This window comes from Neoarius graeffei, chromosome 15 (genome assembly GCF_027579695.1).
Source record: "Neoarius graeffei isolate fNeoGra1 chromosome 15, fNeoGra1.pri, whole genome shotgun sequence".
In the NCBI taxonomy this organism is placed as follows: domain Eukaryota; kingdom Metazoa; phylum Chordata; class Actinopteri; order Siluriformes; family Ariidae; genus Neoarius; species Neoarius graeffei.
The window spans coordinates 19,241,433-19,254,544 of record NC_083583.1 but is presented as its reverse complement, the minus strand read 5'-3'; the positions used below and the strand labels follow the sequence as shown (position 1 = coordinate 19,254,544).

General features: G+C 44.0%; 1 protein-coding gene across 5 annotated transcripts in view; it reads right to left on the bottom strand.

Moving 5' to 3' along the window:
- Window positions 1–13,112, bottom strand: part of mical2a (microtubule associated monooxygenase, calponin and LIM domain containing 2a) — a 138,443-nt gene that overhangs the window by 34,985 nt on the left and 90,346 nt on the right. For 4 of the 5 annotated variants that reach the window (XM_060940960.1, XM_060940956.1, XM_060940958.1 and 1 more), the window contains exon 16: window positions 4,323–4,454. In XM_060940960.1, coding sequence (XP_060796943.1) covers window positions 4,323–4,454 — 132 coding nt within the window. Of the gene's footprint in view, window positions 1–2,787; window positions 2,845–4,322; window positions 4,455–13,112 lie in introns of those variants that run through there. The other variant, XM_060940959.1, reaches the window with a different exon arrangement.

Here is a 13,112-nt window from a genome sequence, read left to right as displayed (position 1 = left end):
ATTGGACAACGTGCACGTTAAAAGTTTTTGGTGAATTTAATGAACTGAACTCATGCGGTTGAGTAATTGAGAAGACAGGCCACACCACACAATATCATAGTCACCTGAGGCGGTATGATGCTGTTGCTAGAGAACAGAGCGCTCAAGTGGACGGCTTTCTCCTTTATGCTTTTTCTATGAAACTCTCTAGTGTTTTCTGTCTGCGCTTTCCTCTGCAGCAGGTCAGGGACAGAACAGCACAAGAGCAAAGGAGGAAAAATTCTGCATGTTAAACATTGAGAGAGCAATAGAGCAAAATGGAAAGGACAGAGGAGAGAACGAGAAGAAAGAGGAGGCCATCACCTGGCTGATCTTTTCCTCCACTCTCTGCAGACGCTGCAGCATCGCTCGCATGGTCAGTATGGCAGCGTGACAGGACGCAGCGTGGTCTGCTTCTGGTTTCTCGGACTGCGATGTGGGTTGCATGGGTGTGGCAGTAGGCTTCGAGTGCGAGTGTGAGCGTGGAGCGTGAGTGAGATTTTGGCAATCATGCCGAGGGATATTAAAGGGAAAAGGGAGCAGAGGAGCTGAGCAGGCTGACGGTTGGATCTGGAAACACACAGGAGGGCTCAGCTGTCTGTGTGAGTCATTTACACTCGGGATGTGCAGCGGGGTCCAAAAGTCTGAGACCACATAAAAAATTTGGGATTTTTTTTTTTTAATCTTAAAAATGCAAAGAAACAGAGGTTTTAGAATTTTTAAAAGAAAGCAAAATGTTCAATATCTTGAATATTTAATATTCTAAAATGGACTATCATACATACCAAATACATTAAAAAAAATCTGAAATTCATGCAGATATTTCAAAGATTCTACTTTTCACTCAGTGTTGTCAAAATACAGTGGTGCTTGAAAGTTTGTGAACCCTTTAGAATTTTCTATATTTCTGCATCAATATGACCTAAAACATCATCAGATTTTCACACAAGTCCTAAAAGTAGATAAAGAGAACCCAGTTAAACAAATGAGACAAAAATATTATACTTGGTCATTTATTTATTGAGGTAAATGATCCAATATTACATATCTGTGCATGGCAAAAGTATGTGAACCTCTAGGATTAGCAGTTAATTTGAAGGTGAAATTAGAGTCAGGTGTTTTCAATCAATGGGATGACAATCAGGTGTGAGTGGGCACCCTGTTTTATTTAAAGAACAGGGATCTATCAAAGTCTGATCTTCACAACACATGTTTGTGGAAGTGTATCATGGCATGAAAAAAAGGAGATTTCTGAGGACCTCAGAAAAAGCGTTGTTGATGCTCATCAGGCTGGATAAGGTTACAAAACCATCTCTAAAGAGTTTGGACTCCACCAATCCACAGTCAGACAGGTTGTGTACAAATGGAGGAAATTCAAGACCATTGTTACCCTCCCCAGGAGTGGTCGACCAACAGAGATCACTCCAGGAGCAAGGCGTGTAACAGTCGGCAAGGTCACAAAGGACCCCAGGGTAACTTCTCAGCAACTGAAGGCCTCTCTCACATTGGCTAATGTTAGTGTTCATGAGTCCACCATCAGGAAAACACTGAACAACAATGGTGTGCATGGCAGGGTTACAAGGAGAAAGCCACTGCTCTCCAAAAAGAACATTGCTGCTCATCTGCAGTTTGCTAAAGATCACGTGGACAAGCCAGAAGGTTATTGGAAAAATGTTCTGTGGATGGATGAGACCAAAATAGAACGTTTTGGTTTAAATGAGAAGCGTTATGTTTGGAGAAAGGAAAACACTCCATTCCAGCATAAGAACCTTATCCCATCTGTAAAACATGGTGGTGGTAGTATCATGGTTTGGGCCTGTTTTGCTGCATCTGGGCCAGGACGGCTTGCCATCATTGATGGAACAATGAATTCTGAATTATACCAGCGAATTCTAAAGGAAAATGTCAAGACATCTGTCCATGAACTGAATCTCAAGAGAAGGTGGGTCATGCAGCAAGACAATGACCCTAAGCACACAAGTCGTTCTACCAAAGAATGGTTAAAGAAGAATAAAGTTAATGTTTTGGAATGACCAAGTCAAAGTCCTGACCTTAATCCAATCGAAATGTTGTGGAAGGACCTGAAGCGAGCAGTTCATGTGAGGAAACCCACCAACATCCCAGAGTTGAAGCTGTTCTGTATGGAGGAACGGGCTAAAATTCCTCCAAGCCGGTGTGCAGGACTGATCAACAGCTACCGGAAACGTTTAGTTGCAGTTATTGCTGCACAAGGGGGTCACACCAGATACTGAAAGCAAAGGTTCACATACTTTTGCCACTCACAGATATGTAATATTGGATCATTTTCCTCAATAAATAAATGACCAAGTATAATATTTTTGTCTCATTTGTTTAACTGGGTTCTCTTTATCTACTTTTAGGACTTGTGTGAAAATCTGATGATGTTTTAGGTCATATTTATGCAGAAATATAGACAATTCTAAAGGGTTCACAAACTTTCAAGCACCACTGTATATATAATTTGTAATGAAATCTGTTGCATTAAATTAAAAAAGAATGCAAAACCGAAGCATTTTCACTCACACGCCTCAGACTTTTGGACCCCATTTTGTGACTGACTGCAGATTTTAAAGATCTACCTGTTTTTTAGGAGGTGGAGGTGGTGGGGTTTTCTTCCTGTCTTTTATGAAGACTGGGAGTTCTGTCAGATTGAGTGATGGAGGTCTTGGAGGGCTCGGAAAATTTGCGGTAAGCTGAGATTGTTAAGTCAGCGGCGATGTCAAAAAGAGAAAGTCGATGTGGTTAACAGGCCAGCAGGAAAAAAGAAAAATTACTGGAGAGGATTTACTAGAGAAGAGAGCACAGCTTCACAGTTAGAGGGAAAACAAAGGCAAAGTGGTTTTCCAGGGCAAGTACGTACACTAAATGTTTCGTTCAGGGCGCAGACACAGAAAAATATTTCAGAGGACCAAATAGAGTGTTTGAAATATTGTATCAGAGCCAAAGAAACTGGCTGTAGTTCAGCAATTCTAGACATGATACAATACAATACAATACAATAATCTTTATTAGGTTCCCATAATGGGTCTTCATACCTAATTTACAAGTGCTTATATAAATATAAATAATTCTGATTACAAATAATATAGAAATAAATGAAAGTATTCTATGGAGGCATATAGAAAGGAATTATTATCAAAACCTAATAAGAGAACTAGAGCAACGGCTACAGTTATCGACACCTTAACGATCTTTTGGCCGTTGCAAAAGTAGAAAAGACTTTCAACACATAAGTTATGCATGAATAATCACTCAAAATTCGACTGGAAAAATGAATTGATTCCCGATTATTTAGCGTATCAGATGATGTGACACTGTTCCACAATTATTGACACCTTTGTCCAGTTATCAACACCATTCCACAATTATCGACACCTTTGTCCAGTTATCAACACCATTCCACAATTATCGACACCGTTCCACAGTTATCGACACCTTTGTCCACTGTTATCGACACCATTCCACAGTTATCGACACCTTTGTCCACAGTTATCTACACCGTTCCATAGTTAGACACCTTTGTCCACAGATATCGACACCTTTGTCCACAGTTATCGACACCTTTGTCCACAGTTATCTACACCGTTCCATAGTTAGACACCTTTGTCCACAGTTATCGACACCTTTGTCCACAGTTATCTACACCGTTCCATAGTTAGACACCTTTGTCCACAGATATCGACACCTTTGTCCACAGATATCGACACCTTTGTCCACAGTTATCTACATCGTTCCATAGTTAGACACCTTTGTCCACAGATATCGACACCTTTGTCCACAGTTATCGACACCTTTGTCCACAGTTATCTACACCGTTCCATAGTTAGACACCTTTGTCCACAGATATCGACACCTTTGTCCACAGATATCGACACCTTTGTCCACAGTTATCGACACCTTTGTCCACAGATATCGACACCTTTGTCCACAGATATCGACACCTTTGTCCACAGATATCGACACCTTTGTCCACAGTTATCGACACCTTTGTCCACAGTTATCGACACCTTTGTCCAGCATTTACATTCTAAGCGGAAATGATTTTGTCAGACGATTTGTATAAAGTTTTCATTTATTGAATGTGCAAAAATAAATAAATAAATGCTGTCAAAATCCAGTGAATGTAGATAGAATAAAACAGTTATTCCACTCAATCTTATTGTACATTGCTTATAGTCAACTCAGTGCTATGTACCTCGTCGTCTATCAGCTCATGTACGACTCGATTCTGTGGAATAACTGTTAAATGTACAGTGGATTCATGAGTGATAGTTGGACTTTACCTGCCTACGCAGCGTGCAGCTTGGAGTGCTCTCCTCAAACTTTGCCAGGAGCTGAGAAGCCATGAATTTGACTTTATTTTCTTTCAGCTCCTGCTTTTCAGAGGATGTGTTTTGACTCGAGACGTTGTTCGCCTGATCAAAAAAGGGACAAAACAACAATAAGCTCTGGTATACACTGGATTACACTGGGGTAAACCAATTACCTTAAACATCATCACTAACCCTGCATTAATAATGCTGAAAGAAGCTGGAAGAGATTAAAAGCCCTGGCTCAGCCTTCCCAGAATCCTCTCTGAAAAGTAGCGAGTCACCGTTTTCATTGCTAGTGATATTCTAAAACAATCCGCAACAATTTGGTGACATCCTAGGACGTAGGCCTTAAAGCGAGACCGCCTTTCGATTTCATAAAATCGGTGAAATTTAGTTCTCTCTGAAATTTCGTCATTGTGATACATGTTTATTTCTGTAATATTTAAAATATCAAGCCATTCTGTGGCTGGGAAATTATTTAATATGAAGGGATTCCTGGGCGGCACGGTGGTGTAGTGGTTAGTGCTGTCGCCTCACAGCAAGAAGGTCCTGGGTTCGAGCCCAGCGGCCGGCGAGGGCCTTTCTGTGTGGAGTTTGCATGGGTTTCCTCCGGGTGCTCCGGTTTCCCCCAAAGACATGCAGGTTAGGCTAATTGGTGGCTCTAAATTGACCGTAGGTGTGAATGTGAGTGTGAATGGTTGTTTGTCTCTGTGTCGGCCCTGCGATAACCTGGCAACTTGTCCAGGGTGTACCCTGCCTCTTGCCCACAGTCAGCTGGGATAGGCTCCAGCTTGCCTGCGACCCTGTAGGACAGGATAAGTGGCTACAGATAATGGATGGATGGGATTCCCGAGCAAATAATGTGCATGAAATCGCTTGCTTCGTGCAGACAGAGGAAAGTTTTACAAGGTTTACCTTTGACCGTGCACTGACAGTTCCATCATTCTGTCGCTAAATGAACAGCTGATCACACCGAGGTGTTTGCTGACCACCGATATTTATTATTTTGGTCCTGCGCTTCCTTTCCTTCGCAACATAATGTCTTTTCTTCTCGCTTTCCGTTACTGTAGTCGGTCTTTCACGTTTCATTCACACACTCACATCCTCCATTTTTCTCTCCTGTTTCAAATTTGTATCTCACAATGCCTTGCACCAACAGGGAAAGCCCACCACGTGATGCATGACGTAGTATCTTGAATTGGGTCATGGTGAAGCTGGAAAAAATAGCGTAGAATTTAGGGCCACATGGCCCTAAATTCATTAATTGTTCTATTAAAAGAAAACCTGATAAAATTGGAAGTCTGTAATTCGAATTCAGTAGCTTACAGTCCACTAAACAAAAATAATTGGGTATCGGGTAAAATTCTTTTTATGACCTAAACTTGAAAAATCAGAAAGGCAGTCTAGCTTTAAATTGTAATATGAAATTGAAGATAATTTTTTCAAAGTATCTATATTTAACTGCTCCATTTTGTTTTGCTTATTCCAGAAATAAGGAAAGACTAGATAGAACTCGACGCCAACGGTGTCGATGGGGATGCCTCCGCCCGGTAGACTACTCGCCTTATTAAGTTGTGATTTAGGGATGGACATTTGACCTCACAGTAATCTTGACCTGGTGAAATTACTTGTATCAGCCTCGGAGATATTGTGTTCACAAGGTTTTCGGACAGACATTTGACCTCACAGTGACCTTGACCTTAGACCTTTTGATCTCAAAATCTAATCAGTTTATCTTTGTCCCCAAATGCACAAATGGTGAAAGCTTGGTGAAATTCCTTTCATCTGCCTTGGAGATATTGTGTTCACAAGGTTTTCGGACAGACATTTGACCTCACAGTGACCTTGGCCTTAGACCTTTTGATCTCAAAATCTAATCAGTTCATGTTTGTCCCAAAACGCACAAATGGTGAAAGTTTGGTGAAATTCCTTTCATTAGCCTTTGAGATATCGCGTTCACAAGGTTTCGGGACGGACGCACGCACACACGAACAGACGGACAACCTGAAAACATAATGCCTCCTGCACCTTACGGTGGCGGAGGCATAAAAAAAGGACTGAATGCTGGGAAGGTTGAGCCGGTTCCTTTAAACTTCAATGAGACTCGGTGATTTGCAGTGATGCTTGGAGACACAAAGTGCGTGGAGTTTAACTTTATACAAACTAGAAGGAACATTTGTTAAAATTAACAGTGGTTACATTTTATTTGGTCATACTGTATATCTCAGAAAAGTATATTGTAACATTACAAGGAAAAATAAAGCTTGGAATGAAGTAGCAGAGCTCCGTCTCTGGTGAGTGTATGTAGCGAGTACAGTTAGCTTGCTTTGTTGATCTGCCAACAAAGATCGTACAGAGCCGAGATTGTAACATGTAAATCAAACAGCATCCAAAAGACACAAAACTAAAACATCACAAGTGACATGTGGCTTGCTAGTGTGAACACAGAGTGAGAGATGGGGTGATGGTAATTATTTTCTTCACTATAAAACATGTTTTATTTATCTCATCTCATCATCTCTAGCCGCTTTATCCTTCTACAGGGTCGCAGGCAAGCTGGAGCCTATCTCAGCTGACTACGGGCGAAAGGCGGGGTACACCCTGGACAAGTCGCCAGGCCATCACAGGGCTGACACATAGACAACCATTCACACCTACGGTCAATTTAGAGTCACCAGTTAACCTAACCTGCATGTCTTTGGACTGTGGGGGAAACCGGAGCACCCGGAGGAAACCCACGTGGACAACATGCAAACTCCGCACAGAAAGGCCCTCGCCGGCCACGGGGCTCGAACCCAGGACCTTCTTGCTGTGAGGCGACAGCGCTAACCACTACACCACCGCGCCACCCTGTTTTATTTATTTGTTTATTTATTTTTAGCTCTAGATATGTGTTCTAGCCACAGCCTAAAGGTCGGGTCCCACAATACCGATAACTATAACTATAAATAAATCAGTCCCCTGCAGTTGTTGGTCGCACCAGACCGATAACGATACCTATAGACCCCTTTCACTGACGTCACCCGAAACTGGAAGTAAACAGACCCTGCGCCATTTTGGAAGACCAACAAACTCGTGATTCAGGGAAAATAACGGCAGCGGTATGTGAACCCACGAGAATAAAGTGGAGTGGCAAACGACTTAAACAAACAAATCTGAGCTGTTTTATTTATGATTTATTGGCCCAACAGTAGACTTGAAAGAAACCTGTGTGAGACTTGGCAAAAAACTGTGGATATAATGGATAAGTCTGTGCATGATCTGCGGACACTTTGAGGTAAGCAAACGCAAGAAATTCAGATTTAAAACATGCTAAAGTGACCCCAAGTTGATAACTGTATGAGGAGCAAGCCTCCCAGACTTCTACAATTTATTAATAATTTAGGATGGTTTGGGGCTTGCTCGCTGCTGCCAGGTTGGTTGTTGAGTAGCCTGACTGTTTTTTTTTTTCTTGCGTGTGGTATCATTGTTGACGCGAGGTTGTTTTTTGAACATGCCAATGCGGACACGATTTCCCCTGATGAGTTATGACTTCAGACGCGATGCGTGTGTGGAGGTGTGGAGTCCGCGTGATATATGCGTAAGATAGGCTTCTCATGTGTTTGGAGATCCGCGCTCCGAGACAAGCGCAAGCACACACACCCCCAAGGGAAAAAAAGGGGCCCCCCGAAAATATCGGCATAGTTCGAACACTGAGTGTAGGCACTGGGTGTAAACAACAAATAGTTTACAATGCCTGGGTAGCAAACAGATGGCAGAATTGGTGTCAGGTCCTCCTTATGTTTCCATTCTCCCTTGCCCCGAGTCTTATCATATGGGTCAAACCCATCAATCACAGCCAGTTTCTCCACATACCGTGCCCTTTCTGCAGCTGGTAATGTACTCACATAACCAGAATTATCATCCATCGTGTCACTTTACTCTCGCTCGTACTTTGTTTTATATTGTGAGTGCATGTCCTTGGTCTTCCAATATGGCGCCTAACAAAATCTCGCGGCGCGGTGACGTCATGTGAAAAGGGTCTATAGCCCAGGCCTGGGTTTATCCGTATCGGTGAGATTGCTTCTGGAGCGATTTTTCCAGGCCTGGACCTCATCTCATCTCATTATCTCTAGCCGCTTTATCCTTCTACAGGGTCGCAGGCAAGCTGGAGCCTATCCCAGCTGACTACGGGCGAAAGGCGGGGTACACCCTGGACAAGTCGCCAGGTCATCACAGGGCTGACACATAGACACAGACAACCATTCACACTCACATTCACACCTACGGTCAATTTAGAGTCACCAGTTAACCTAACCTGCATGTCTTTGGACTGTGGGGGAAACCGGAGCACCCGGAGGAAACCCACGCGGACACGGGGAGAACATGCAAACTCCACACAGAAAGGCCCTTGCCGGCCCCGAGGCTCGAACCCAGGACCTTCTTGCTGTGAGGCGACAGCGCTAACCACTACACCACCGTGCCGCCCGGCCTGGACCTGAACCGATAAAACATCTGACCAATCAGGTCATTATTATTATTTACATGTGACGTTGTCTGAGCACGTACTATTTTTCCTGGGGCATCTTTGTACATTCTTGTTGCATCATGAAGTCACGGAATACGGATTCACGGAAAATTTAAAATACAATACAAAGCACGGATCTTTTATTCACGGACATATGTGATATTTTCCAAAAAATATTAATAGTAAATTAATACAGTAAACATATAAATGCAGGTAAGATATTTTCATTTTGAACTTCAGCAGTCCAAACATTTTTTTAAACTTCTTAATTTTTTTTTTACCCGTGATACATCATCTGTATGAAATCCTTAAAGTGCATATTACGGGTAAATTCAGGAGCAAGATCAATGTAATTCTCCTATTTTATATTAAACTTTGGTCAAAGATCTGTCACATTTTGTATTTTGTGCAATTTTTTTTTACCTTGCGCAATACCAGAAAAATTCAGTTGAAATCAAGCCATTTGAGGTGAATTGGTCCGTTTCTGAAAAAACTTGGCATTTGGATGTCCCGAGAAGCATTGATTTTCGTGACGTCGCGTGCGGGACGCCGCCCTCTGAATCCTACGTCAGCGCTGGTTTGTTTATGAGAAAACGACCTGGTGTTTTTCTGCAAATTTCTTCAACGTTATCACGTGATTATTAAAATGGTTAACAGATGTATCGTAGGAGGGTGTAGCAACACCAATCTTGATGGGATTAGTACTCATCGTTTCCCAAAAGACCGGACAATGAGAGAGGAATGGGAGCGCTTGGTCTACACAGGCTGTGCACTGAAACCGTGCAAGCTCTCGCAGCCTGCTGGCGCTTCTGCAGGTAACGTCACGAATCTGGCTCCAGACTCATCTCATCCTCATCTCATCTCATCTCATCTCATCTCATCTCATCTCATCTCATTATCTCTAGCCGCTTTATCCTGTTCTACAGGGTCACAGGCAAGCTGAAGCCTATCCCAGCTGACTACGGGCGAAAGGCGGGGTACACCCTGGACAAGTCGCCAGGTCATCACAGGGCTGACACATAGACACAGACAACCATTCACACTCACATTCACACCTACGGTCAATTTAGAGTCACCAGTTAACCTAACCTGCATGTCTTTGGACTTGTCTGTGAAGATTCTCAATCATCCAGGTCATAGTAAACTGTGGGTGGTAGAAAAGGGCAACTGGACTTGCTTGAAGATTCTTGAAAACGTTTCACCTCTCGTCCAAAAGGCTTCCTCAGTTCTGTCGACTAATAGGGAGTATCAGATATTTATCCTCTCCTGGCTCAGAATCAGAATCAGAATTCTGATGACCAGCTCATCTAAGGTGTCACTGAGGCATCATGTTGGTGTGGGTCGCTGGAGGCTGGGTGTGAATGGCGAGTCATTAGGGTGATCAAAGGATTGCCCGTTAGGGTGATCAATGGCAATCTGACTCTCTCTGTCCTCCTGTGAGTCCCCGAAAACAGCTGGGTCCTGGCGTACACCCAGCCGTCTGGGAAGAGTGTCCAAGACCACCTTGTAGATGGTTGACAAATGATGTCTTAGACCCCCACCTATGTTCAGTGATGGCCGTTCCAGGTTTACAAAAATGGCTTCTTTGACTCCTCGCTCATACCAACGGTCCTCTCTGGCTAAAATGCGTACGTCACAATCCCGAAATGAGTGTCCTTCATTGTTAAGATGAATGTAGACAGCCGAGTCCTGGCCTGAGGAGCTGGCTCTCCTGTGTTGGGCCAAGCGCCTGTATAGCGGTTGCTTCGTCTCCCCAATATACGAATTTGTGCAATTCTCACTGCACTGAATTGCATACACTACGTTGTCCTGTTTGTGTCTGGGTATTCTGTCCTTAGGGTGGACCAGTTTCTGATTCAGGGTGTTATTGGGTCTGAAATGTACTGGAATGTTGTGTTTGTAGAAGATCCTCCTGAGTTTCTCAGATAGACCAGAAATGTAGGGAATGACAATGTTCTTGCGTTTGTTCCTGTTATCATCCTTGTCAGTTATGTTCCTTTTTATGCTCTTTAGGAAAGCCCAGTTGGGATAACCGCAATTCTGAAGTGCTTTCTTGATATGGTTCTGCTCCTTCTCTTTTCCCTCTAATGTTGTAGGAATGTTCTGAGCCCTGTGTTGCAAGGTCCTAATGACCCCCAATTTATGTTCCAGTGGGTGGTGAGAGTCGAAAAGTAGGTACTGGTCTGTGTGTGTGGGTTTCCGGTAGACCTCGATACTAAGGCTTCTGTCTTGTCTAATGTGTACATCACAATACAAGAAGGCTAGATTATTCCCACTGACATTCTCCCGAGTGAAGTTGATGTTGCTATCCACTGCATTGATGTACGTGGATGATCTCATCTCATCTCATCTCATTATCTCTAGCCGCTTTATCCTTCTACAGGGTCGCAGGCAAGCTGGAGCCTATCCCAGCTGACTACGGGCGAAAGGCGGGGTACACCCTGGACAAGTCGCCAGGTCATCACAGGGCTGACACATAGACACAGACAACCATTCACACTCACATTCACACCTATGGTCAATTTAGAGTCACCAGTTAACCTAACCTGCATGTCTTTGGACTGTGGGGGAAACCGGAGCACCCGGAGGAAACCCACGCGGACACGGGGAGAACATGCAAACTCCACACAGAAAGGCCCTTGCCGGCCCCAGGGCTCGAACCCAGGACCTTCTTGCTGTGAGGTGACAGCGCTAACCACTACACCACCGTGACGCCCCCGTTTTCGGTTTTATTAACTTTATATCGTGACTCGTATCGGCATATTATATGACGCTTATCGGCCTTTTCGGTTTTTAGCCATGCTGAATGTAGTTCCTTTGGTCCACGGCAGGCGTCACTTATCCGCGCGATCTTCACGAGACTTGTGCGAGACTTCAAACATGAAGTGTCAGCGCCGCCATTTTGAAAACTGTTTACACAGCAGCCAGATCATTCCAACTTAGATTAATTTCGAGATGTGCCAGCTTCATCAGCGATGGATTGTCAGTCCTGCATGCTGTGGCGCGTGCACCTGAAGGCACGCCGAGTGGACTCCAGCACACGCGCCATGAACAAGGCGCACCTGAGCTCAATTATGGAACTGTGTTTTTGCCTGTTTAAGGACTGCACTGATGCATTTGCATCGCAAAGTATTACAGTACGCATGTACGCATTACTTAGACTTGGACACAACCTTTATTGTCATTCAGTATGCAACACGTGTACACCGAACGAAATTTCGTTGCAATTTGGCTCAGCACAGAAATAAATATGAAGTGTATTAAATTAAATTATGCAGCAGCAAAAATATTATAAAGTGCAATCGTATAAAGTGACCTGTGAAATTAGGAATGTTCAAGTTATAAATAGAAGTTTAGGTGGGGTTTACATTAGACCGTATCAGCGGATCATCAGATTAACGTTTTTAAAACGATTAGCGTGCACACAGCAACGACAATACACGATTCGCGTGCACACAGCAACGCCAATACACGGATACGCTTGGCTCCGCAGGCATCCTGCGCTCCAAATCACTCCGCCCTGAACAGCGAGTGCCCTCTGGAGGGTGCACACTCCAGCCCTGCGCAGCTCACAGAGCGCCCGAGTGAAGTGCACGAGCAGTGATTTGGGACTGAGCCGCTGTGTGTGTGATCCTAGTGCATATCGGGCATGCGCAAGTCACTCACCACTTGCAAGTGGAAGGATGGCAAGCCTAAAGACAATCATAACTACACAATGGGCAGTATTTGCATCAGTATTTGCAGTATTTTCATACTTTTATACTCTTTAATGAAAGGTGATACAAGGCGGAAGTCCGCGCCGTTTTTCAGCAGTCGCGTCACATGACCAACGCCAGCGAATCAGGAAGGTGGATGTCACAGTGACGTTGTCCAATGACGACGCCAGCTAGAGCTCAGCACAGCGTATCCGCGTATTCTCAATGTTTACACAGCACCGGATCAGACACGATCTGGATTGAATACGTGGACCCTGGCGGATTCCCGTTTCCCGGCATTTCCAGGCGTTTTAATGTAAACGGACAGTGCATCCGCGAAGAAAACGAGACAGATACGGTCTAATGTAAACTTGGCCTTAGAGTTTGGGTTTGGAGTTCAGCAGTCTGGTGACCTGGGGGAAAAAGCTGTAACAGAACCTGGTGGTCCTGCACCGAATGCTGCGGAACCTCTTTCCAGAAGCCAGAGGGGAGAACAGTCTATAGCATGGGTGTCAAACTCTGGCCCGCGGGCCAAATTTGGCCCACAGTGTAATTATA